A 27,116-nucleotide genomic window follows, 5' to 3' on the forward strand; every position below is an offset into this window, starting at 1 on the left:
GAAACAGTGAACTTAATTGCATTCATGTACAGTGAGGGTATGTCACCCCTTACATGGGGGGGGGCCTTTCCCTCTGCCGCCTTTTCCATCCCCAAAATTTTTCAGACATTGTTACTACACAGGCAAGAAAAAATCATATACACTGGCAATATCTAAGCTTGTGGTCGGAAGGACAGAAATGTAGCACTTTGCATAGATAAGCCTCATTACCCAAACACAAATTTCTCACTTTCCCTTTGCAATTACAACCTTCGAGAAATTTTCCTCACTGGGACATTCAGTCATCTTGTGTGTTCCTTCAAAATGTCTGAGAACAATTTGGAGAGTAAAGACCTCCAGGAAAGTACTTTTTGAAAACTTGTAGCAACTATAGCGTGCTATAATTTGGGGCCTATACTGACTACCTTTACATCTGTTTCTGTGCAGTGTAGTGATCCCAACTGTAGTATGTATACACAAGGTCATATATCATTGAGCCATAATAGTCAGTTGTATGTTTATCAAGGGCAACCAGATCAATTTCAAGCTTTAGTACTTCACAGGTAGACAATAGGGTATCAAAGCACAGCCTAAGTAGGATAGAAAGGATTGTTACAAAATGATTTCATACCATTGTAAACACAGATCTTAGTGATGAACAACTGCCCTAAATAGCCTAGAACCCCAAACAACCTAAGAAAAGTTTGCCCCCTTAATACTAGATAATCCTAGTTTAAAAATTATGTCTGAGGGAGCTCTCATTTTGTAAATCTGTTAGAGTCTCTAGGATCAGGGAACTGTTTAGTTTCTCTGCAGAAAATGAACATTGTATTAATACTCACAGAACCACATTTAAGAAATTAAACAACAGGTGGCTTAATGATGTCATATTTAGATTGTCATCAAGTCTTCACGTGTATGTGTGTATGTATGCGTTTGTTTTGTATTCTGACCGAGGACTTGAACAAAAGAATTCAAGGTCCTTGGATGTGATTTCTAAAGAATCACCAAGTCCTTGAAAGAATTCTATTGTTATGGGGTAATGTTAAGGTTAGGGTATGTGGATTTGAACAATGGAAAAAACAATGGGGTCCTCGGTCTGAATGTAAAACACACCTGTGAGTATGTGTGCGTTTGTTTTGTATTCTGACCGAGGACTTTAACAAAAGAATTTCAGGTCCTCGGTTGTAATTTCTATAGAATCACCACGCCCTCGGAAGAATTCTATTGTATGGGGTATTGTGAAGGTTAGGGTACGTGGATTTGAACAATGGAAAATACAATGGGGTCCTCGGTCTGAATATAATACAAACATGTGTGTTTGTGTGTGTGTGACTCACACAAGTTGCTGGCTTAAAAGTCTTGTTGTCATCAAGTAAATGGTAATGAGGATATTGAAACTGTCACACATTTAAGAAAATTCAGAATGTAAGAATGTGGGGGAAGCCGGGAGTGACTGGAGGTACAACCATTGGGCGAGGGTGGAATGAGATGGATTTGGTGGGGAGGAGGAAGGTGGTAAGGTAAATGAAGAATCCTGATTGGTACAGTAACTGAGGTAGTAATGTCACAGGATCAAGGAACATGATATCCCAGCCAGGCCCATATAGCAAGGCCGAGACCCTCCTCCCCCCTTCATTTGTCCCACCATCATGTGTAAAAACACTTCATAAGTCACAGAACACAAACATTGTGCACCTCCCTTAAATACTTGGTGTCCCCCTCCCCCTACTCCTTTCCCGACTCAGAAGTCTATTGAGGCACCTCTATAAAGGAAGGAAGGACTGACGGCTCAGTTCTTACAGTTGGGGCTATGTTAAGAAACCCTTTCTCCTCGTTCTCTTTCTTTCAGGATCACTGAAAACCATGACCTCATTGGCATTGGAGAGGGTGCTGGTGCTAACATCCTTCTCAGGTTTGCTGTAAGTGATTCTCTTATTGTTTGTCTTCTGGCGACTACATGTCAAAAGAAGGGGAAATTTGTGTCCCTGATTCATAAATAAAAGTCAGAAACAGTTTGCAACTTGGCAAAGCAAAGCTCTTTCCCCTGACAGGAAAAACTAAGTGGAGGGCAACAACAGGATGACCATAATTTGGAAAGTAAATTTGATGACTTGGTGTGCTTCCTCCCATTCCCATCTCCTACTATCTATTTAAAACACTGACCCACCAGTTTTAATAGTCGTAGGTACAGCCATAGCTTCCATTCACACATATTCGTTCTCTACCCTGCAAGACACAGTATCTCTAAAAAAATATGAACTTAAAAAATAAATGGTTGTTGGAGAAATGTTTGATCACAATTTTCACAGAAAAGAAAAAAAAAAATAAAGATTGGCGAAACAAAACCTTCAGAAGTAAGACCAGGGGACTTCTTTCTTATTCGTCATCTTTGCCTTATACAACTACTACTTCATCTGAACCTCATTATCACATGTCTTCTATACCGCACGTTTGCTTTTTCGAAAACAGCAACTAATAAATATCTCCAGGGATTTTTGGTCGATGAAACCAGACCTAAATGTAGGAATACTGCAAATTTACCGACAAAAAATAAAGTCAAAGGAGATCTGGTGACTTCAAAGTATATGTGATTGACAATGAAGCTGAATAATAAGGAACAACAATAACTACAAGATTATCGGAATAACAAGAAAATACATCCTCCTGTGTTTTATGAATTGTTAATTGTCAACAACTCTGTAACTGGACGACATACATTAATCTGGTGACTCGAACTCGGGAGCATAATTATGGTTGAAAGGCACCGGCGTTAACCACTGAGCTAACACTCCCTCCTCTTTGCTTTTGTTATATTTTTTAACCAAGTTTAGGCTAGCATTACATCATCAAATCAAATTGCTGTGCGTGGTTTTTGACGATACGTCTCCTTTAGGGACCAGACAAATTCTACAATGCATTTCCCAATTTGAAGCATTTGATATAGTGGTTCATACAATGACGTTGAATTGTTGCTCAAATGCATCGCCTTTGAATTTTTAATTGTGTCTGAAATCATGTAAGAATATTTTAATGTTTGTAATCTCGTGGGGAATCCTACATTCGGTGAACTGTCTGTATGGACAAAAGTGAAACTGAAAAGAATGATACTTAGATCTATGTTTCCCCTCGTGCATTTTCTGTATAAAGCCTAATCGCATACTTTTGTACACACTCGTGAGAAAGATCTTAACTGTGTTCTCTGAGGGGAAAGTATCTTGGTTATAAGCAGTAGATTAAATATTTGTTTTTAATCCTGTAAATAGTTTTTTTTAAACTTATCTTGACATTTAATTTCTCATGTAAATTTTTGTGACTCTCCTTTGCTGCATTTTAAAAACTGTACAACCAGGCCAGGGTTCATGAACAAAAAATTTGGAAATGTTTGGTTTGTGAAGAGATTAGCCAAGAAAAATCAGAAACAACCCTCCTAGTTTGGTTAAAGATGAAAATATTTAGCTTTTATTTTAATTGTGTTCAGACTGTTAACGACAACCCCTCCCCCACTCTCTTCTCCCTGATCATTGGCATTTGTAGTGCAAGGGTTATAAGTGTTAATAAATCTGCATGGAATATCTATAAAGGGGTAGGGATGCAAGGTGGGGGGGGGGGTACTGAGCGGGAAGGCAGTGCAGGTGCTTTGATTGAAATTTTATGTTTATATTTTGAAAAATAATTTTCATTTTCACAACAGTTCTCCAACCCACGTGTCTTGGGCCTTATTCTCCTTGAATGTACCAGCAGTGCGGCTGGATTTAAGGAGTGGGGACAGGAGAAGGTAAGTTCCACTTTTGGAGGTGGCCTAGGCCTTCATTCATTCTTTTAAGAGGGCTCCTCTGGAAAGCAGTGCTTCTGCACTGAGCAGGACTACCCTCATTAAAGATGACAATAATAAATAAAATTAAAAAATCCAGTATAAATTTACAGAAAATTTATAAATAGGATAGTAAAATTACTTCTAATAAAGATTACTACAGAAGTCTGGCGTAGGACACCTTTGTGTGACTGATGATTGAACATTTTCATAAAATATGTTAATTTATTGCCAGGTGTCTTATTAGTAAGGAGAAAATGCAGGTCAACTCTATGTTGCTAAAATCATGTAGAAAGTTGCTATATAATATAGCAATTCGACATCTCTTTGTCAGAAACTTCAGAACTATGTGGTTGCTACAGACTCACTGTGAAAATCCCTCTACCCTTTGTAACTGAACAAGAACCGCATGCTGTTCTTATAATGCCTGTACCAATAATATGGTTACCTTGGTTACATTAACCTCATATCCATTGGGAATTTGTAAACTTTATGGTTTTGTTTAATTGTTTATTTTAAGATAAGCATGTTAGTTGTGGTATGTTTAACTTTGTATTAAAGGGTTGAGTTAGGAGCAGCTGGTGGGGCGGGAGATGTGTCTGAAAGAGGAGGGCTTGTTTCACTCGGATTGGGTTGAAAAAGAGGTTGCAAAGATGGGAGTAACGATTACGTTCAGTTGCTTTGACTAATTGACTTTTATTCGACTCCGATTATAATTCACTTAAACGGTAAATGGGTGCAATAACAAGATTAATATGGGTGCAATAACAAGATTAATATGGGTGCAATAACAAGATTAATATGGGTGCAATAACAAGATTAATATGGGTGCAATAACAAGATTAATATGGGTGCAATAACAAGATTAATATGGGTGCAATAACAAGATTAATAACGTCCAAAAGAAAAACATTCAAAACAAAACCTAAACTTTTGTTGTTATTGTTGCCTGTATACCAACATGTAGTGAGAACTTGAAACAGTGAATTTTGTTCATTTAGGACTAAATGATTGTTTCATCTTTTCTTTCAAAGGTGGCATCTTGGAATTTGACTCACAGAGGCATGAATCCAACAGCCGAGAAGTACCTCCTGTGGCATCACTTGGGCACGGTGAGTAGTCAAAACCAGCAGTCGATACTTGGTTAAATCTCAATGATATCTAGCTCTACCCTCTTCCACTCTCAACCCACTTTTTATAATAATAAATAGACTTATATAGCGCCAAATCAGTAGACAAATGTCACTGCTCAAGGCGCTCTACAAAGAAAGCAAATTAATTTACAAAAGAACAAGTGAAAAGATGGGTCTTAAGTAAACTTTTGAATGTAGAAAGCTTAGAGCATGTTCAAATGTGATCTGGTAACTTGTTCCATAGATAAGAGCCATAGTATTCAAAGCTTCTGTAACCATAGGTCTTCAAGCATGGTTTAGGAACAGTTAAATACAGTTTGTTGGAGGAACGAAGTGTGCGAGTTAGAATATAAGGCAAGAGAAACTGCGAGGTACACAGGCTGTTCCAGATGATGATCACAAAAGGTGAGAAGAAGTAGTTTATACCTTATTCTGTCCATTTGAAGAAGATCCTGCGAGGATCGATCTAACTTTAACATACTTACCTACATAGTCTGTTTGCATTAGATAAAGTGGTTTGTTAACAGTTTTATTTCCACTTCTGTCTTTACTTTTCTTTACATGAGATCTGAAGTGTGTACTTTTCATGTTCGATTAAAAGACATTAATGACATTTGATAACATTGCTATCGTCAGTTTGCTCCGACTAGATGTCGAGTGCCTGCATTGCAACTTTGATTGCCAGGAACCAACTGACTTATCTTTATTGGATTTGAATTCTGCATTGACTAAAATAGAGTGAGAAAGGTTTGCAAAAGTGTCTGGATGTTACCACATATATTTCAAAGGTTGAAAGTGCAATGTGCGTACCATCTCCATATCAGCAATATGAAACAAAATTTGACAGTCCACATTTGTCAGTGCACGAACAGTTTGTGAACAGTGGGTCCACAGTGATTTTCTCTGCTTATTGACTGATACCTTCAAACTGATTCAAGAAGCTAAGTAAATTAAAGTTGTATGTTGTATGCTGTCACATGTATATGCTGCACAAGCTTTATGCAATAGCAGATTGTAGGTGATAGGTCATCTTGTGACATCAGCTGTCTGTGCTATACATGCTGTGTTTGATAGCAGAAAGAAGGTGAAAGGTCACCTGATGACAACAGCTGTCTGTGCCATGGTGTGTGCTCTGAATGTAATATTCGATAGTAGAATGAAGGTCCCTGTGAGTGAGTTTATAATGAATCTAGGGCCTTTAAATGACTGCCTATGTCCTTGTGTCCTATTCGCAGCATACAACAAATAAACTGGACTATGTGAAAACCTACCGGACTAACCTGTACGAGCGGATGAATGCCCACAACTTGGCCCTCTTCATTGACAAGTTTACCAAGTAAGTAAGGGTCTTAAGAAAAAAATGGAGTATACCCCACCCCCTAATACCTCCTTTTCCTAATTCAATTCATTCCCTTATAGGGTCACTATACTTCCATGTTCTTTAAAATTTAACTTTATCTACCCACTTGCTAGTTTCCAATGTATATTTCAAGTTCATTGATACTGCCGGCATAATGAGCTACATAAATAAGTATTATTATTATTATTCAATAATAAAGTTGGATTTCAAGTGTTGATTTGCCATCCTCATGTTGTGGTATCACTGTTCTGTGGAGTATACCAGCATAATAAATGCCAGTGCCAATCCACAACTTGTTTTGATGGCGCAGTCATGTGCCGAGGTTTCACTTAATTAATCTCTTTAATGAAGCAGACGGTTCATCGCGTGTGTCATCAACGTGTATTTGCAATTTGTCATTCTCGACTGCAGTCAAACATGACTTTGCACCAATAACAAATCATCCAGCTTTCTTGTTTTTGCCAAAAAACCTCATCTGGGACAGCTGTGTGTTAAATCAAACTCACAGAAAATGTGAAAGAAGCTGGTATAAAATTTTTGACCATGAAAGTGTGCGCTGAAATTACTATATATTTTTCAAGTGCAAGTTGAATTTGATTAATTGGTTACGATTGCGAATGCTCGGTAACCTTTGCAATATTGCTGGCATTTGTGTTCGTGCGTGCCTGGGTGTGTGTGTGTGTGACCGCCAGATTGTTAGCACAACATCTCAACAACCACAAGATGAATCAATATCATACTTGGTAGGTAGATGCTCCATGATTTGTAGATGTGCCCTATTGTTTTTGATTCCCACCACATGAAAATTAATCAGTGGGCTGGTGGTAAAACATAAAATTCTTAAAATGTCAATACCTGTATGACCGATTAAGTTCATACTTAGAATGTTTGTGTAAGTACATAGTAAAGTACATGTTCTTCGCAACAACATTTACCTCATTAATATTTTGTTAGTGGGTAGAGCGTAATGCGAAATTGTCCAAAACAGCTTGTAAACACAATATCTCAACAACCACAAGTAGAATCAATGTGATACTCGGTAGATAGATGCTTCATGATGAGTAGATGTGCTCTACTGTTCTTGGTTCTCATCTCATGAATACTAATGAGTGGGTGGGGCTTAACGTAAATTTGGTTCACACTGTTGCAGTGATTTTGGTACAACATATTAAGCACCTTTCCATGACATATCCAACTTTATGTGAATCATATCCATCAGATTGCAATAGAAATAGCTGTTAAACACGAGACAAGAACCAACGTTCCATGGTTTTCTTCCTTGGCATATTAGGTTTGTCACACTACATTCATACAATCCATCATATTGGTTTTTGTTGTGTGCATATCATGAATATTAATCAGTGAACATAAAATTCTTAATCTCATATCTCTTAAACTAGTACGACTAATTAGCGTTATACATGTGCTTGCATTATACAATGTAAGTATATAGATACATGCTTATGAGATCATACACGTTGAACTCATTAATATTTATGCATGTATCTGTTCTTATATACTATGTCATTAAACTAGACTTTGTCAGCATGATAACTGATTCCTGTTATCTTTATTTATATCTTGCCCCATTAGTCAAATACATAATCCACATAGAGAAAGTCAGAAATGTAACAATTGTATAGCATTATTTGCATGTGATTAACACTGATATAAAAATAACGTATCCAAGTACCAACACGTTTGTAGTCGAATACAATTAATTAATTAATCACCGATTAACTTTCATTTCGTGAAAAGTTTTAAAGGTGTGTTTTAGTTTTGATCTGGTGGATTTGGTAAATATAAGTGACCAAAGTGCCAATAGTTCAATGCTTGAATAGACACATGAGCTGAGATCTCAGTAACACTCAGTGGCGGAGTGTCCATGAAGTCAGAGGGGGCAGATGCCCCCACCTGACGGACTCAAATGGACTGCTGGCGCCCTTTGCAGCTTTTTACCACTTTTTACTTATTCGCGATTATTGACTTTTTTATTGCGCTCTCATATACCTATTGACATTTGTCACATTTTGTTGGTGTAATTTTTTGACAAAACAGCGATGACACCTTCGTTTATCTGCAAATTAGCAAGGCCCGAAAAGGGTCATTTCCGGCAATCTAGAAAGTATCTTTACTCAAAAAATTTCTGTGCGCTCCGCGCCAACCTGTGGTGGCGCTTCGCTTATTGTCGAAAGCGCCCCTAGAGACCATTCTCGCCCCTCCCTGACCACTACCCCTAGCTCCGCCACTGGTAACTCTTAGCGGGTAGAAAGTGATTAACTGACTTGTAAGAAACTAATGATAAAATGATAAAGTGGAGATGAAAACAAATGAATGGCAAGCTTTCTTTCTTGAAGCTGTCTCGTATGTGCCAGTGTTCAGTGAACTGTGAGGCAAGTATGTTCAACACCCCTGCTGTTCCTGCTCATGGGAGAGCCGTGTGGCCCAGTCTTCCCGGTAACAGTATGTCCGAGACATCGGACTACTTTTAAATAATATAATGAGAGAGGTGAAGGGCTCCCCCTCCCCCTTGCCAGCACCATCAATTATACAGTCCAGCTTCATTGCATTAAATTATACGTACAAAAGACACAAATGTGCAGAAAGATGGCATGCTTTTCAATTCCTGAAACCAGATACAACCATGCAGTAGTGATGGGTCTTGAAAACCTGGCAATGAAGGATGAGAATGGAGAATACCTCCCTCTACCACTATCCTCTCCCTCTTTCTTGCACCCCCCCTATCATCCATAAACAGCCACTGATGCCAATCTGCATTTTATGAAATTGTAAGACAGCAATGAAGGTATAGAGAGATGTCTTCCTTTTCAGTTTCTAAACCAGTTCCAACCATGGTATAGTGATGGTGAATACCTCCCTCTACAACAAGCCCCTCCCCCCTCTTTGCCCCACCTATAAACAGTCATTGTTGCCCAGTTGCATTGCATACAATTGTAAGACAGCGATGATGGGTAGATGATGGGTATAGAGAGATGTCTTCCTGTCCGATTCCAGAGTCAGATACAACCGTGCTTTAGAGATGGTGAGGTCATTCCCAGGGAGTGCTTTAGAGATGGTTAGGTCATTCCCAGGGGTGTTATTCTTTCATCTAGTCATTTCCTCCTTTCTTTGACCTCTTAATGGGCAGCTGATAGGCAAATGGAAGCTTCAATTTACGTTCGTTGGGATCTTCAAATAATTGGGAACCAGTTTTCGAGAATGTGTCATAGTGCTGATATTCGTAGTTGATTAATCACCAGTAGTCCCGATTACACTTTGGAAGTTGGAACTAACTTGGGATTACTTGACTACAAGCTAGCACTACACTTAATCTGCATTTGAAAATAGCCTAACCTATCAAAAACAACATTAAAGCAGTTTATCAGCAAATATTGCAAAAGTATACAGGTTCTCAAAAAGCTACACTAGCTCTGTACTGTGTTACAAATCGGCAAGCACTTGCTCTGGTTAGATACATGTGATTGATTGTCAGTAATATGCTTGTACTGCAGTGCAACGTTCAGTCCTAGCACTGTTTAATAATTGTGCATAATCGCAAACATGTTTACAATTACTTCATTACTGGCCTGGGTCACATTTATCAGATGTCTGATCGAGCGTGTCAACTGCAGTGTAGTTTAATTTCAATGTGCCTGCTATCTCGCTAGGATAGAGCCTAGAACGTTGACCGTCCTTCTACAGAAAACTCTTGCATACTAAACATCACACCGCTACAAGGTGTTACATCTATTCATTGTTGGCATGTTTGCTTTTATTAGAGATAGTAGTTGAAGTAGCCTTGTAGATTAATTCGAAAGTTTTTTGTATACTATATAGGATTTCAGAAAACGTTGTAGATTGTAAGTTGTTTACAGTTTATGTTCGGTAGATGTTTTAACATGATTTAGACACCACACGTTAAGACCCGCAAGAACAAATAAAGACAGTGCACCACGGCGAGAGATTTGTTTTGACTGTATTTCTGCAATGTAAAAATGACAATGATGACATCATAACTGTAACCGAGTAATCGCGATAAGAGCTATGCAATTAATTGACTACAAAAGAAAGAAGTTGACTATCAGCACTTATTTGTCATGTCGCTCTCGCAGAAACTGTCATGAATACAGTACTCAAGTACTCAGTCAAGAGTAAGTAGAAGAGTAAAAAAATATTAAAAAATTAAAAGTGTTTGCCATGGATGGCAACATATGTTTGAATACATTAGTTACTTAAACTACATCCATTAGATAAAGAAACTCTACGACTATAAATAGTTTGAGTTCTACTCAGTAGGTTTTGTTAAAATGTCATTTTCCACAAAGTTTAAAAAAAAAAGGCACTTTTGTAATTCGCATCAATTATTTATTACATCATATTTCTGTTGAACGACATGTCCCTTTGGCAATACTATGCCATCCATCATGATAAGTTTTTTCATTGTCAAATGGAACATTTCATAAGCAGATTAGAATTGAGTATAGCAGTACTTGATCCATTAGAACATTCTCCTGGCAGAACGTAAAGTTTAAAGGGGTTGGATCATCCAGATTCTTTCAGGTTGTCTGGATAAATGAAACTATCCAGGTAAAATGGAAGTTTCTTATGCCTTAGTTACGGGTGCCATTTTGTTGTCTGTTGATTATAAGCCGCATACTTCGCTTTGTAAAGAATACTTCACTTTAGCAATATGTCATAGCGTTTGCATTGGAAATCTTAACAGTGTGCTAGTCATTTTGACAAAACACTTATTTGATAATGGAATTTCAAGTAACCAAATTACATTGATCATGTATTTGCTGTATTTATACAATGTTGGGTTCGTCTAATCCAAAAAAATTGCCTAGTCATGATTAGGCGAGAAAGAATACCAAGGCCTCGACTGGATAAAGTGGCATCTGTTTTGCATCCGTTAAAACTCTTTCGTATCTCTTAATCCTTACCCATAATATGCTCATAATATACGGCAACACTATTACATGTGTTCAGGTCGCCGAACCCTGGCATACTATACGGAATGAAATAAATATAGTTTAGTCAATACTAATAGGTGGTCATGCCACTGAACCTGTGCAGATTAAGAATGCCAATGAGCCTTGGATATGCTCTTTATACTGCGCAACCAAATGATGACGCAGTAGAAGGCATGACCCTTACATACTGAATATAAATGAGGCACTTTCTAATAGGGCGAGTAAAAACTTTTTACACTCTATCATACAAAGTGAAAGATCATTAGTTTTGACCCCAAAAGTTTAGCGTGCTAGACATAACTCAGTTTTGAAAAGTCATTTCCTGGAGATTCTAACTCTGGAAATGATTCGCAGATATCGATGTGAGGTTCAACTTTTACATAATTTAAATAATGTCTCACAGAGGCAAAATGATTCGAGGAAGCCAGTAAAATGTTTGTGGGAATTCTGGGCATCTGTGACCATTAAACAGTACAACAAATCTAGCAAATTTGAGGCAAGTACTGATGAATATGAAGTATCAGATATTATTAAAAAGCAACCCAAACAACCTGCTATAACAAAGCTACATAATTACAAATTTTTATCGTCACCAAGAAAATTTAACAATTTTCAAACATTTACTCAAACCACAGCAGAAAAAAAACCTGATTTCCAAAATCTGTGAAGTTTTCAAATTAAACTCCTCTCTTGCTTTTGCTAAGGCTCTTTAGGACAATAAAACCAAGTTCATTGCTCGTAGGGTGCTTTACAACAAACATCTCTCCATAAACTGTAATATGAATATACATAATTTGGAGACTAGATTACAGCTTGCCCATTTTCTTTATTGTAAACATCTTGCAATACTGCGGTAGACCCTCACTTCTGAAAGAAGTTCTGTCTTACCAACAAACAAAATGCATTAATTTTGAAAGGTCAGGCAGGTACTTGTTTTTACATGCATGAATGACTGAAGAACCACAAGCCGATGGTTGATGCCAGAGATGATAACGTTGGGAGTTTTGAAGTAGTTTCCTTGTATATAGATGGTCATGTGACATCATCAGCTTGTCTCTCTCCCTCTCTTCTTAAAGGTCATTATCTGATCAAATCAGTGAATATTTCCTGTGTTTCATTATTATTGTAAACAGGTTTTAATAAACAATACTTCAAATCCACATGTAAGAGATGAGTATTAACTGTGCAAATGGCTAAGGAGATCTGTTTATGAAGAAGACATTACTGCAATCGTTACTGGCGAGGTTAATGATTGTCTTTTATCATATAATAAAGCTGAGCATATATCTGATAAACCATAATTAACACCTGTGAGAAGTTCTTTCCTAATGGGAGCAGCAAACAACATGCCTGGTTCATTAATATTTGAAGAAAAAAAAACTAAATAAAATCCTTAACCAGCCAGCTATCTTTCTGTTTTTTTCTCTTGACAGCCGAAATAACATAACTGTGAATTTAAAGGATATCAAATGTCCCGTGCTACTGGCGACAGGGAAGAAATCACCCCACTTCAAAGACGTTGTAAGTATCACTTTTTCTATTTTTTATATTTCTGAATCATGAGTTTTCACATAAATACAACGCAACGGTCAGAAAATAGTCATTTGGTAAGTTCAACCTGAAAGGTATCGTGAAAGAGACCTCTGTGTGCCTTTAACAAAAAATTAAACTTGCTATGAATTTATAGAAAATTGAGTAATATAATAGGGGTAGAACAGACAAGGAAAAACAGTTAACCCCTGACCTGACACCCCACCGAAATCAATGTTACGAAAAGGAAATATGCAAGGCGTAAAAATTCCTCACAAATTGGCGTAGATTTGCCTAACATTATCTAGAAATGAAACAATTACCACTAAATTCTTTTCATGTGATGTCGGAGGGGTACAAGAGTATTAATCAGTGAAAGTAGGAAGAGACATTTCACCTATTTGTTGTGTAAATGTGACTCCACTATGTGAGTTATTTATTTGACATGCTTCATATGCCAAATCAACTAATTCAACTAGCTCTGTCATTGGTTGAAATATAGAATTTCCAGATCCATGTTGTTCCTTCTAACATAACATTTTATTAAAGGTTATAACAACTTTAAAAAATGTTAGAAAGTTGAGATTTACCTTCAAATATTACTGTCAGGATGGGGGTAGGCCAGAAGACATATAATAAGTGATGAAATAGAAAAGTTGTTTTCAAGGTCCTAGATTTGTCGAGTCTATCTTTCTGACGATAGTTCGTTTTGACCAGCAGTGGTCGATTTTGATGATGTCGCAGAGAAAAGAGCGAGCAAACTGATTGATGCAGGCCCTTTTTTGATCCACAATTAAGTTAAGTTTCAACCATTGATATAAATAACAGTTATGAAAGTTCACTCGCCTGCAATCTGGTAAACTTTGTCAACTGAAATTTGCACTTTCCTTTTTTCTAAATTCTGTAGTATGTTCATCATATTGGGTATTAACTCTCCTTTTCTGCTGTTAAGGAAACTCTTCTTCGACGATATACATAAATTGCTTTTGAAAGCTTGCATTTCTAAATCCTGTAGTATGTCGATCATATTGACTCTGCTTTCCTGCTGTTGATGACACTCTTCATTGACAAAATACATAATTGCTTTTAAAATGTAAACTAAATTTGAAAGCTTGCATTTTTACATCCTGTAGTATGTCCATCATATTGACTCTAGTTTTCCTGCTGTTGATGACACTCTTCATAGAGGATTAAATATTTTAAATATTTTAAGTTAAGGTCATATTTTGTGTAATTTACCGATACAAGCAGAGTTAGTTTAATTGAACTGTGATAAAAGACCAAATCCCAAAATTGTTATGAACTCCTTAATAATCTGTTGTATTGAAAATGGTCTTAGAGGAATTATTAAACATCACTATCTGTTTGAAGACAGTTGTCTTTGGTGTATGAATCATAACAATTATAAGTAATACAATATACTTCAAAGATGTCATAGTACAATCAAACTTGTATTGACCTTACTGATATCGCTTTCTACTAAAAAATTGTAAAGGAATTATTACCGCCTAACTTGTTCTGGTTTTACAGGAGCAACTTTACGAACATCTCACTTGTACCAAAAACATTCTGGCTCCTGATGGCGTTCACGGTGACATCAAAGAAGAGGCGGTGAGATTTCTGGTTTCTTAAAATAAGATAATTAGTTGGATTTTCTTCTTTTTTTCTGGTGCTTTTGACAATCTCATCATCGTTATTGTGTGGCAATTGGTTATGGACTCACTGAGCTAGAATAATAGAGTTGACCTTTGTGCATGGTGAATATTAAACTTGATCAAGTCAATTTCTTGAATTTTGTAGGTATTGCTCTGTAGATACAAGTATCACCGAGCTAAACCAGGTGTTAGCAAACTGCATCTCTACTACAAACAGTTTAGGTGATTGTGGATATTAAGTTTAGAGGGCCTCACATTAGAGTCGTTGCACAATCCAGCTATGATTGAAGCAATGGCACCTCACGGTTGTGCTTTGGACGGTCAAGAAGAAATGTGGCGATTTTGTAAATTGTTAATATGATCAATCAAACTGTGAGTTTTGGGGAAAAAAGGAAAAAAAATTTATTGAGTTGAGTCTTGGCCGCTTTCACGTAGACTTACAAATAGGACCTACATGGTGCCACACCTCTTCTTGAGTACTATCCAAACGTAATAGAACAAAAGAAAATAATAACCTGTCTTGTGGACCACTATTTTGGTTCACTTTCCCCACAGAATTATAAACTGTGTCCACATACTTGTTCACAACCATCGACAGATTAATTTATAAACATGTGATGTGCCTGGGGAAATTTCTTCGATTCACCTCTTACTTTTATCTGTTTTTCTTTTCACAGCAATCAATTTCTTCAATTCACCTCTGAACTTTTGTCTGTTTATTTCTTTTCACAGTCATCAATATGTTAAATATGTTTTATTCCTGATGATACTTTGCAGTATTTCCAATTTCCCTGACTTTTCTTACGATTTACAGCCATCCAAACTCGCAGAGAGCATCATTCTTTTCCTTCAAGGCATCCATCTCCGTAAGTAGTTCCTAACCAACAAGTAACTCCCTCCAAGTATCAATATACCGTTTATTAGCTAGACTTGTCAATTAAGCTACAGGCTTCCTCCTAATCTTTCCTAAAAATTCACTTTCACAATATACTGCTTGAAGTAGAGTATTCTTGAGATCAAACAGGGAACAGTAATAAATTTGTCGTAAACTTTCCAGTAATGAGCCTGATGGTTATCATCATTTCCGCAGAGCGTTTGTGGATTTGTCAGGATTTCTTGATGAATAATCTGTAATTAAACGGAGTGACTAGAATAGTAATTATATCTGAAGATAAGATGGAGGTGAAAATGATGGATTATAGGACTAGATGCAAAATGTGAGTGGTTCATTATGTAAAAGCAAAAATCCTAATAGCCTAGCTTCTTGTAAGTTTAAAAAGAAAAAAAAAGTGCATTTAACTGAAAGTCGGTGCAAAGATCGTGGTGATATTCTCCTTCATAAGCAGAACAATGTATGCTTGATACATCAAAGACGTGTTTTGATTTCCATGTACAAATATTAGTCAGTACTATCTGGACCACCCCTAACCCTTGCCCCACATGCACAGACCTCGGGTCTATGATGCTTCCATAGTCGGGGTGTTTGTAGATGACCTTTATTCCTTTTTGGGTGGGGGGGGGGGTGTGGTGCATAGTTTTCTATTGAAGATTTATTGTAAAAACAGGAAAAAAAACGCTAAGTTTGCTGTGGCGCTATATATCATGAAGGCTTGTGTTTGGCTTTGCCGGTTCCGTCCAAAAATTTGGCAGCATCGTATAAACTCATCAATAAAAAAAGGTTCTCATTTTGTTGAACAAAAAAGACAGCTGAGGCGTTTTATTCCACAAACCGCTAAATTATTTATGTTTACTTTGCTTCCTCGGTAGTCTTTTTACCCTTTTCAAGTAGTTCAGTTGAATTTGATAGTGCTTGTACCAAATAATAGAGCTTCTTGTTCCCCCCCCCCCTTACCCTGGACGTTTCTTGTTAATAATGAATGTTTAATTTTTCTCTCTGCTAAAATATATGTCTTTGTCAGCTAACAGGGTATTTTTTTCCCATCTTTCTCATTCTTTTTTCCTTTCTATTGCTTCACAAATCCTGTGGTGGGACTTTTGACCTATTGACCATTTGACCTATTCAAATGCATGTTTCTTCTCGTCGTACCTGTGTTCTCTAACCTGTGTCTTTTTGTTTTGTGCATCTGTTGTTTCCCCTCTGTACTTATTTATAAATGTGTGAGGCTCATTTCTCCTCTCTGTAAAACCCACCCTTGAAACCTTTACTATTAATTCAAATACTTACCCCCCCAATATTATCCTCCCCCTCCCCCCTTATGAATGCCATTGTTATTAACTAACATCCCATTTCTCCCATGGCGCTCCCCAAATCCGTTCCCCTGATATTTCTTGATCGATTTTGTCATTGTTGTATTTCCCTCTACAATTGTTCACACAATTTTCACAACTATTCACAATGAAAAGTTTCATACGTACCACTTCGAAGGTTGGGACGAATGGCTTCATTAGGAGCAACACCCAAAGTGCTTCGACAAAACAGCGTGGATTTTTACTAGGAAGAGGAAAATCCTTTCAATGTTTTTTCTCATTTTTTCCCCCGTAAATACAGTATTTCTATATGTTTGAGATGCATAAAGGAAAGATACTGCATCTTCAATATATGGTAGTTTTTTAGCAAACCAAAATGTTATTTCATTTCTTCAGCCTCGGAGCTGAACTGTATAACGCTGTATTGAATTTTAAATTCAATCTTCCATTTTTCTTCTATTTTTTTCTCGTTTTTATTATTTTTTATTGTAAGTGTTGAGGTTTCTGTTGAACACAAATTTGGAGTATATTTGTTATAGCACTGCATTGTCAGTTTTTAATATTTTGAAGCAGTTGTCTATTGTTTGGGGAGAAAACAATGAACATAAATACATGGCTTCCATGAAAATAGAAACTTAAAAATAAAACAGGAGATAATGGAGGATCTTAGTGGGAGGTATTGATTATATTAGAGAAACCATCCAATATTCTTGTAAAGCAGAAAAAAACAGGTTAACTGTAACAGAAAAAGTTTCCTTTGTCCAAGGATGGTTTAAACTCCAACATGAAAAGGTTGACGACACAAATTCTATGTCATTATCACTAATAAAAGATCAGTTATATACTTCAGCAATGTTTTGCTCGAAGGATTTTTTTGATCGTCACAAGATCGAAAAACAGATCAAGGTTAAATGCTCAATGAGAGTTTGACTCTACAGGAGCGTACTGTGTTTAAAAAAAATGTATTATGTTTTTAACTGTAATTTTCTATGTCGGCACCTTGGTGGTGTAATTTAGATGAAGAGAGTTCCACAAACTTAACGTACATGATCACTCTCTTTCCCTATCAACATTGTACAATTTTTATCAAAAATTTGCAGGTCTTTGCGTTCAGTCGCAACTTTGAGAGCAGTTTTTATCAAATCTAACTGAAGATTAAAAAGTGAGAATTAAGATTACTAGGTAGTTTAAAACAGCCGTTTGAATTTGTTACCATTCAGATGTTAATTAGTAAGTATTTGTTATTTTCCTTGACTTGAAGAATTCATCTCAAACAGACACTTCTCTCATGTAGTAGTTAAATATTGATCACATGAAAACAAGCAAAATGGGACCTTTCCCAAAACAAGATGGTAATGAAAGAAATAAACCGAATTGTGGAAATTGTAGTAGTTTTGGTGAGAGTTTCATTAGTTGGTCCCTGTTTTAACACAGCTATGCTTATTATTAAAAGACAGTCACTTTGCAAGCTGGGTGCAGACATTTCACCTAAAACATTGTTTTTACACTGTTACAGTTAATTTGAAAGACTTTGCTCCTTATCGTAGACTTGTTCAAATTTCCTTTCAGATAATAAAAAAAAATTGTTTGTGATGTGAACCAGTTTTATGTTTGAACATCTTGGGGAAATAACACTAAAGTAAACAAACCTAGTTGACAGCGTTCAATTAGTAAGAGTAACAGAGTGGTTATTAGTACTCATTAACCAGCAGAGTGGGATTGAAAAAATCTTGAAGAGTGTCTTTGTCTAATTATCCAGGATTTTTGGTAAAGATTAAGTTGGTAAAATTGCTGCCAAATTTTTAGTGATTAACCAAAACATGCTTCTTCGAAAAAAAAAGAAAAAACAATAGGAACCTAATGACCTAATTTTTGAAGATTCAACAATGGAAGCATGGAAGAATTTATTTCTCCATCAGTTTACATCACAATTTTAATCTGTAAAATTGAAACCTCGATGCATTGGTGTACCTAGAATAGTTGTCAACCAGGGCGGATCCTTCTTTTGTCACCCCGTGCAGGGGATACTGTCCTGGTGGAGGGTCGAAGGGGAGGGGGTTTTGTAAAAAATAAATTTGTTTGTGTACGGTGGCTTAATAGATGCAATATGGTGCTATATTTGGTAACGCTTTGAACTGAATATATGTTTAGGAATTGTCATTCTTTAGTGAACGCTTCTTAATTTTTTCCTATTGTTTGTTCAAAGTTTGGGGTGGTTGTGGCATGGCACCCCCAACTAGTGCAGAGGCAGACCCCCCCCCTGCCCACCTGGTATGCCACTGCCTTGCTTTAAACCAGACACTCTTTGACTCTTTAAGTATAGTATATGTGAACCTGAATGTTTATGTAGAAAAATGTAAAATGTAACAGAATTTTGTTGTCTTTCTCTAAGTCTTCATAAAAGACATTTTTAAAAATATATTGCAATTCTAATATTTGAACATTTCACAGAGGGCTAGCAATGACAAAAATTAAAAAAGAGATGGAAAAGTATTGCATGCATTGCTTCCTTGGTTTTCACTTCGGATTTTTGTTTTATCTTTGAAATTTGAGTTATAAAGTGATAACAGCTAAGATTCTTAATTCTTCAGCTTGTAAAGTTTTAATTACAAAGCGTTCTGCATCATTACTTTGCCATTAACCTTCATCCATACGTACAGCTGAATAACTCATGGTGAGACAAATGTAGTGGAGAAGTAGCTGTGTTCAGACATCTTATTTTGGGTAAATACTCCATAGGTTTGGTAGAAGTCCCCCAAAACATGTTAACAAGCTGTGGTTATGGCACTACTACCCTTCTTAAATAAATTTGAGCTATTGTGTCATTCAGAGACTTTGCTAGTGTGGAATGGTTTGCAATATTCAATCGGGAAGATGACAGATTTAAGAAGTTTTGTTTAGAGTGATCCAAATGCAAGCATTAAAAAAAGGTCTAATTTAGTCCCTATCTGAACTTGGTTTGTGATAAGAAATCATTTAGTTCAGATCAAGTTGATAGGAGCAAAAAAAGTAGGAGTAAAAAAAAGATATCTCCTTTCTCCTTAAGTATAATGAACTAAAACAAACAAAAACCTCTCATATAGTTTTTCACAGACCATAAAATTTAGACAACCAACAGCTTTAACCACAGTGGGAAGTTAAACATTTACATTCCACATCAGGTAGGCCAGATTAAAGGGACGGTGCTGTTGTGGATGTAATTGTCATCACTATATCTCAAATTAACCCTGTCATATCTGTAGGACAGGCTCTAAAAGTGATATTAAAGGTTTGAATGAGCAATGGCATAGTCAGAAATAGAAAACACTTTTAGAAAAGTAAAGATAAGTATTATTTATGAATGAAATGTCTCATCAATAAAAAAAGAGATGTTGGGTCATGTGATCCGAACAAGCAAATGCATTCCCCTTTCCTTTTTTGGCTTTTGGTGTTTTGTCAAGTTTAGATAAGAGTTGTGGATTTTATGGAAACCGTTAAAGGTAACCTGTCAAAACCAAACACCGCCTGCAACAGCTTCCAGATCCTGCTTAGGTAGGATGCATTCATATCAAACAAAAGGGAAATATCTCTTCAGACGAGCAGTGCCTATTGAGTGATACTGTGGAGCACGATAGATTATGTCCTACGCAGCCTGGCTGCAGGATGCTGCAGCCCCCTCAGTCTCATTCTTTGGAGATGGTGTACTACTTTTGACATGGTACCCTTTATACACAAGTTATATTTAAAGTTGTCATTACTGTTTCCCACCCCCAACCCCTTGTTTTTTAATGTCTACGATGCATGTAGAATTTTCATGAGAAATCGTTTGGGACCAAAGGAACGGGTGACAGCAATAGAGGGGGCCAGGGAGGGACAGTTTAACCATTTCGGTGGTCTAATTATGTGGTTTATCTATACTAGTCCCTCTGCTGTAACTCTACTTGAGAACATGATTTGCTTGTAAAAAATCCCACACGTCTTCTGTATGAACTTTCCTGTAACTTTCTGCCATCGTAGGTGGAGCTCTCTGTATATCACCTCTATGGATTCTGTCTTTACTATGTGTATACCACCCACAGTTTATGTACATGTTCTCACCCTAATTCTCTGTCTCCTTGTGTAACTTGCTCAATCCTTCAAGTCATCCTGAAGTCATTCTCGTTCATGCATCTCCTTGGAATGCTTCCCATAATGTCATGTCACATCATTATACCAGTAAAAAAGCATTTTTGTTTCTAATTTTGTTTATATTGTAGCAGAGTAAAACCTGGATTATGCAGAACTCTTTTATCAGGATCATGGATTATCCAGGGTTAATCCAACCTCATTGAGGGGGAGGGATGGATGGAGGCTTTTGGGGTGTACATCCTACCACTTTTTCCACAAACAATATTTCAAAAGTAGCTATGATAAGTAAAATGTGGTATAAAGCAGTTTTTTTTGGGGGGAGGGGATATAAGATGTTCCCAGAACCCCCCCCCCCCACTTATTTAAAATCCTGGATCTGCCCATGGTACTTCACTCCTGCCTAGAAATCAAGTTTCCTTTAAATAAAAAAACAGCATGTTCTGTTATCACTACTTCAACACACCTGGTTGGATGCTTTCTTCAATACTGTGGTCAAATTATTAAACAAACAGACTGTGCTATGGACAGACAATTACAATATGAAAAGTTTGGAAACTTTGCCGTCCATCCTTTTATTTTCTATCAGGATGTCAGCCCAATGGTGTGACGTTGTGTGTCTGGATAGTCCAGGTCTTACTTTCAATTCCTCGCAGCCCATGTTCATACATAATGTCATGTGATCATGCTCCGTCTACCCATTGTTTCTGTGTTTCTGTGTTTCTCCAATGTAGTAGCAGGTGTTCCGCTTAGCCGACTTGGACGTGCGCCCTCTCTGGGGGAGACATCAAAGGAACGGACATCTAGCATGTCCGAGATGGACCGGCCAGAGGTCCATTAAGATGTGGGTTAGCTCGTCTCTATTTGTCCATTCTGTTTGATATGCTTGCTTTACATATTAGCTTTTTTATGGAATCCCCCCAAAAAACCACTGATTAGATCTCCAGTGTGTGCATGCACTACTGAAAGTTATTCCCCGCAAACATACTCAAATAAAATTGCTTTCCTTGCCTGTTAAATTTGCTTTATTCGTGAGAAGATGAATACTTGCAACAGCAGTAGAAAGTTGTGGTGTTATTGAAAAAACTGGCTGCCTCGCGACTGGTATCATGCCTCAATCTTGCTAAATTTTCATCTTCATATCAACCATTCAGTACATTGTTTGCTCATGTCACAAGCTATCAAGCATTTCTTTACAGGAAGAAGGTGTTTGTGTTGTTTTCTTGCATCTTTCTGTTTTTGTTCAATTTTCAAAACTTTGCAGATGCTTCGAGGTCAGACATACAGTTTTACGAGTAGTTTCTTCCAGTCTACAGTTGACTGAATTTTGGATATTTTACTAAATTCTTACAAAATATGTGTTAAAACAAATGAGTTATCGGACATGTTGGCAATTAGCAGGAAGGCTAGAAGATTGGTGTAGCTGATGTGGGAATATGCATTGGTGTACGTCCCTGTCATACGGGACGTTTAACGATGAGCCTAATTTAATTTAGGCGTAACTTGACAAATATTTAGAGGTGCCAATTGAAAATGCTTTGCTACATATTTCACAAGTTCATTGTTATGCTGGAAGATGGAATGCTTTGGTAGAATTTGCCTTTTGACAATTATTTGTGATTGCTGCAGATAGAATACGTTTGGTATTTATTTTTGGTTGTTGCTGAAAGATGGAATGCTCTTCCAAGGATGTAGCTCAATGAGTGATTGAGATGCTAGATTAGATAGCTTGGTACATGTCTGGGGTATTGTTAGAGGAAGTGAATTTCCACAGATGTAGTTTGATTGACTTAATTGATTGCGCAGGCAGATACAAAGTGCTTATGTGTGGATGTAGCTTAATGAATATTCAAATGCAGGCTGGTAGATTGCCATGGTGATGGTACCTAGCTGTACTCTTTAAGAATGCTTTTCTTCATATCTAGTATGATAAATAAATTTGGTGCAGGCAGATAGCATACTAGTCTATAGATAGGTGCTGCCATAGAGGTGGGAATGATAACTAATTTGGATGCTGGTAGTTGACATGCTTTGCTGTTTACCTTAACTTACTCAGGCTGTAAAATGCTTTGGTGTATATCTAGAGTACTAAGCTGGTGGACGGAAATGGAAGGCCTTTGATTTCAGATGGTGCTTGGGTCAATATTGGAGATAAGTATGAAATAGAAGGTTATGGTTATTAAACATACAGAATGGTAGTATTGATGGAATGCTTTTCCTTTAACATTGAACCAGGGAGCTCACAGAATAGCAGCATTTAATTTTATATCCATAGGCTACTGTCTGCCCAAGCTCAGCATTTGCTCTATTGTTTAATTTTAGAAGAACAAATTTGAGGAATGAAACCAAGGATTATATAGCTTCTATAAGGAGACCATTGGTTCAGATATAAACCAGCATAGTCATTTCTTGTCAGTGTACTCTATTTGTCTCTACCGCAAGTAATTGTTTGGTGGCATGCTCGTCTTGGGTTTCAAGCATTTTTGATTCCTTGCTGGAAGGCAGAAGGAATCTGTGCGATGGTGATGGTGTGTGTATATGTGACACCTGCTTGTAAACATAGTAACTCAAAAAGTTCATGTTGGATTATATTCATACTTGTAGTGTGGATCCCCCTTATTGAGTACAAGAACCCGATTCTTTTCTGTGAAGTTCAATGGGTCATTTGCAAACTTTGTAAAGATAAGCTCAAAAAGTACATCTTTGTTGAACTTTATACATGATATGCAGATCCAATTTGTTTAGTACAAGAACCCTATTGAAATTGGTGGAGGTCAAAGGTCATGTGCAGTCAGCATTTAAGTCAAAGTCTGAAAATTTTGTAAAACATGATCAATCAAGAAGTACATCTTTGTTGAACTTTATACATGGTATGCAGATCCAGCTTGGTGAGTGCAAGAACTCTGTTGAAATTGGGGGAGGTCAAAGGTCATGTTGGAACTGGTAAAGGTTAACTGAGGTCAACAGGTGTCTAAGTCTGAACACCTTTTAAACATGATAACTCCAAAATTAAAGCTACAATTAATCTGTAAATTCTCCAATGCTATGATTTTCTTTTGGTGAACGTACTTTGGTCAAGTTCAGTTTAGTTTTGTGAAGGGGCTCTATACTGTAGGTCTTCAAGTCATCCAGGAAATGAAATCTGCTTCAAAGAGTTGATAGTCTTGCTGAAACACACTCAAGCAGGCCCTTATTAGTCTCCACCTTCTGAGCTTCAAGGGATCAACAGGTTAACTCTAATGGTGGGAACAAATATGCTCAAGGGCTCTACAGGTTATCTCAAATGGTCTCAAAAATTGGCCATTTTCTCTATGATATATACTAGATGACTTTTGCTTTAGCAGTAACTTGTGAAATATTTCACAGTGTATAAACAATACCATAAAGAGCTCTCATTCATTAATAACACGTATTAAAGGGATGATTGCAATGTGGCAGAGCTGATGTGCTAGCTCAAAATTGGGAAAATACAAGGATATTGAAACACTTGGAATATAAATTCTATACTATAAAAGCATTACCAGTGGATTAAATGGTTGATGCCCACAGGGGAATGCTAAAAATAAGAGCTGAAAATCTCTGATCTTTTCTTGCTCTCACTGGAAAAGTCTTAACTCACTCGCACTACATTACTCCGATAGTTATTTGGAATTTTGAGCAAATTGTATTTCAAGGAATCACAAAGCCAACTGGCTTTCTGTTTTTTTATTTGTTTTTTTTTTTTTGCGGTAGCATGATCCCCCTCACCTTGTCGCCATGGATACTTGCATGTCTTTTTTTGTTTTCCAACCATCAGTGTCGGGAGTGTCCTTAGTCCGACTTCACCACGATGCCATTCTGGGAGAGACATCCACCAAACCAAGAGCTGGCAGCATGACTGAGTTTGATCAACCCCACAAACACTAGTAAGACAGCTCTCTGTCTGAGAACCAGGTGGACACTCTACCAGAAGACATATATGTCTCTTTCATTGATAAACAAGTAAAAAAAAAACGTTTTTTATGCAAAATTATTATTGTTTTTTTCTTTTTCTTCATACGGTATTTTAGGTGAAAAAGGGTGGATTTCTTATACCATTGGTTTTGAGACTAAAAAGAGGTCAGAAAGTGTGTGCACTGCCTTCAGCTCAATTTTCTTTGAAAAATCACAAAAAACGTATTATGCATACAGTAAAAACGGATTTGACTTTTTAGCCAGAGTAGCTCTCATTTAGTTCAGTCTAAGACTTTCAGGTTCAGGTTTTATCACTTAAAAATCATCGTAAGATGTTCAGGGAAACATCACAAAATGTAAATACAAAGCACTCTTCAGCCTGTCTTATTGTGTCCTGTTTTTTCTTCTTTTTTTCCCATGTGTTTTGTTTTTCTCCATTTTTTGGATGGAGGGATTAAAACAATTGAAAGAAATGAGAATAAGCACTGCTATGAGTGGTTGGCTTTTTTGAAGGCTGGATTCTGTACCCCTTTTAAGCCTGTTTCACCTTGGGGGGGGGGGAGGAGGGGAGAGATGCTTTAAGATGATAGTGGCATTAAAAAAAAGTCTGTGATATTCAACTAAAAGACACACAATCTCTTGTATTGAATGGTTGTCAATGTTTTGAAAATCAAACAGAGATCATACTGTTTGAAACAAGAAAAATGCTCTGCAAAGTTCATCTGCCAGAGCACCTTCCCTGTGAAGTCTTTCTTTGTAGAATGGGATGAGTGACAATTTGATAGTCAAGCTGCTCAGGGAAACCACATCGTTCTTTAGTAAAACACAACCAAATATTCCAAACCTTGCTGTTAGTTTATGATTAAATAAAGTATTCAGATGCAATGAATCTTAGCTTTGCTTTAATAGCATCCACCCCCTCCTCCACCCCATCTATCCTAATGCTATCTCTCTCTCTGTCTCCCTGGTATTCCTTAGTAACTTTCTAAATATTATGATATTAAATAGTGACAAGGTTATCCAAAAAAGCATGTCTTTTATTACCATTGAAGGATGATGGGATCGAGGGGGGAGGTTGGAGGCATACAGCCATGTTAAGCAGTCTCTTGTAGCTGAAGCAAACAGAAAATGTTTCACTGGTGTTTCACAATCTTCATTTGACCGCTAGTAATCTAGTTAACTTAGTATCTCTACAGGAAACATCCTTTAGTATTGATATAGAGTGTCTTTGTCCTATGAAATACTACACATTGTTACTTCCATGTTCACCAATTAATACATGGTGGCCTTACACTTCAATGATGTAATGATTTCACTTAAATCCGTTTTCATTCTCTTCCCATTTCATTGTTTTATTTTAATAAAAAAGAAACTTGCCTGTAATCCAATGATTTTTAAAACTTGCTGAAATTATTAACTTCTAGTGAAATCGTTTCCATTCCTTGCCCTTAGTTAACAATTTGATATCTCGCAATGCCACAGTTTGTATATAACAACTGTCAATGAACTCCTGAAAATTGACTAAAGTACTTCAATTTAGTCCTATTGCTCCCTCAGCTTCTAAAATTGATTAACAACTCCCCCCTCCCACCCCCCCTCACCTGACCCTCTTCCTTACCAAATGGATGAGTAACATATCTTGGTCATTTTAAATGATCATCTCCTTACCCTTGGAAGCTGTTTCCCTTGTCTCTTTAAGAAACTCAAATTTGGGAGCAATTTTCTTTTTTTCTTTTGACACTTTGATCTTCTAGTCTTGATTGTATGTAATTGGAATTTTAATTTGTAAATTGCTTTAAAGAATTTTACTTAATTTCTCCATCTTCAGAAGACTGGCTTTTAAATTTTATTCAAGATATATTGTTACCAATTAAATACTTTGTTTCCTTTTTTTTTTAGTCTGATTTTGGTTAAAAACTTAAAATCTTTACATTTTAGTTGTTCCTCCACATTTATGGTAATGCCCAAACTGGTCAAGCCAACCTATAATTTTTGTGGAAACAAATCTTTATATTATGATTGATATAAGAGATGATTAAATTTGGATGTATGCATACTTCACTTTGTTTGTCTCTTATTTTGCTTGATTATTATTAATTCTTTAGAGTTTGAGTTAGTACAGCCCTCGATGTCTATCTGTATTTCCACCCCTTTACCGTCCTTTCTCCACCCACCCACTCTTTATCTTTTGAGAAACTTAAGTTAAAATGGAGGTTTCATTCTAACTACCTCTTCCAAAGTATAAGTGGTTGTTCCCTTGGTGGGTGACTGTCCCTAGATTGTTTGTACCGTCCTGGATAAAATTCTTGCGGAAATTGTGGTTCCATGTACTGTCCCGGTTGATTGCTAGTATCGCCTGAACTTAAAGGCATTGAAGACTCACCCTAAACCTTGTGCGGCCGTCTGAAAAAGTTAACTTTCCGTTGC

At 36.9% G+C, this 27,116-nt stretch overlaps 1 protein-coding gene across 4 annotated transcripts in view; it reads left to right on the forward strand.

The window, feature by feature from the left end:
• LOC139967746 (uncharacterized protein ZK1073.1-like) overlaps positions 1-26,745 on the forward strand; it is an 85,511-nt gene extending 58,766 nt beyond the window's left edge. The window contains exons 6-14 of one of the 4 annotated variants that reach the window (XM_071971800.1): positions 1,832-1,901; positions 3,674-3,757; positions 4,828-4,905; positions 6,162-6,262; positions 12,693-12,780; positions 14,320-14,400; positions 15,259-15,310; positions 21,491-21,604; positions 24,553-26,745. In XM_071971800.1, coding sequence (XP_071827901.1) covers positions 1,832-1,901; positions 3,674-3,757; positions 4,828-4,905; positions 6,162-6,262; positions 12,693-12,780; positions 14,320-14,400; positions 15,259-15,310; positions 21,491-21,597 — 661 coding nt within the window. In that variant the 3' untranslated portion in view covers positions 21,598-21,604; positions 24,553-26,745. Of the gene's footprint in view, positions 1-1,831; positions 1,902-3,673; positions 3,758-4,827; positions 4,906-6,161; positions 6,263-12,692; positions 12,781-14,319; positions 14,401-15,258; positions 15,311-16,808; positions 20,949-21,490; positions 21,605-24,552 lie in introns of those variants that run through there. The other 3 variants (XM_071971799.1, XM_071971801.1, XM_071971798.1) reach the window with 3 other exon arrangements.
• Positions 26,746-27,116: the final 371 nt, after the last annotated feature.

This window comes from Apostichopus japonicus, chromosome 5, assembly GCF_037975245.1.
Source record: "Apostichopus japonicus isolate 1M-3 chromosome 5, ASM3797524v1, whole genome shotgun sequence".
Classification (NCBI taxonomy): Eukaryota; Metazoa; Echinodermata; class Holothuroidea; order Aspidochirotida; family Stichopodidae; genus Apostichopus; species Apostichopus japonicus.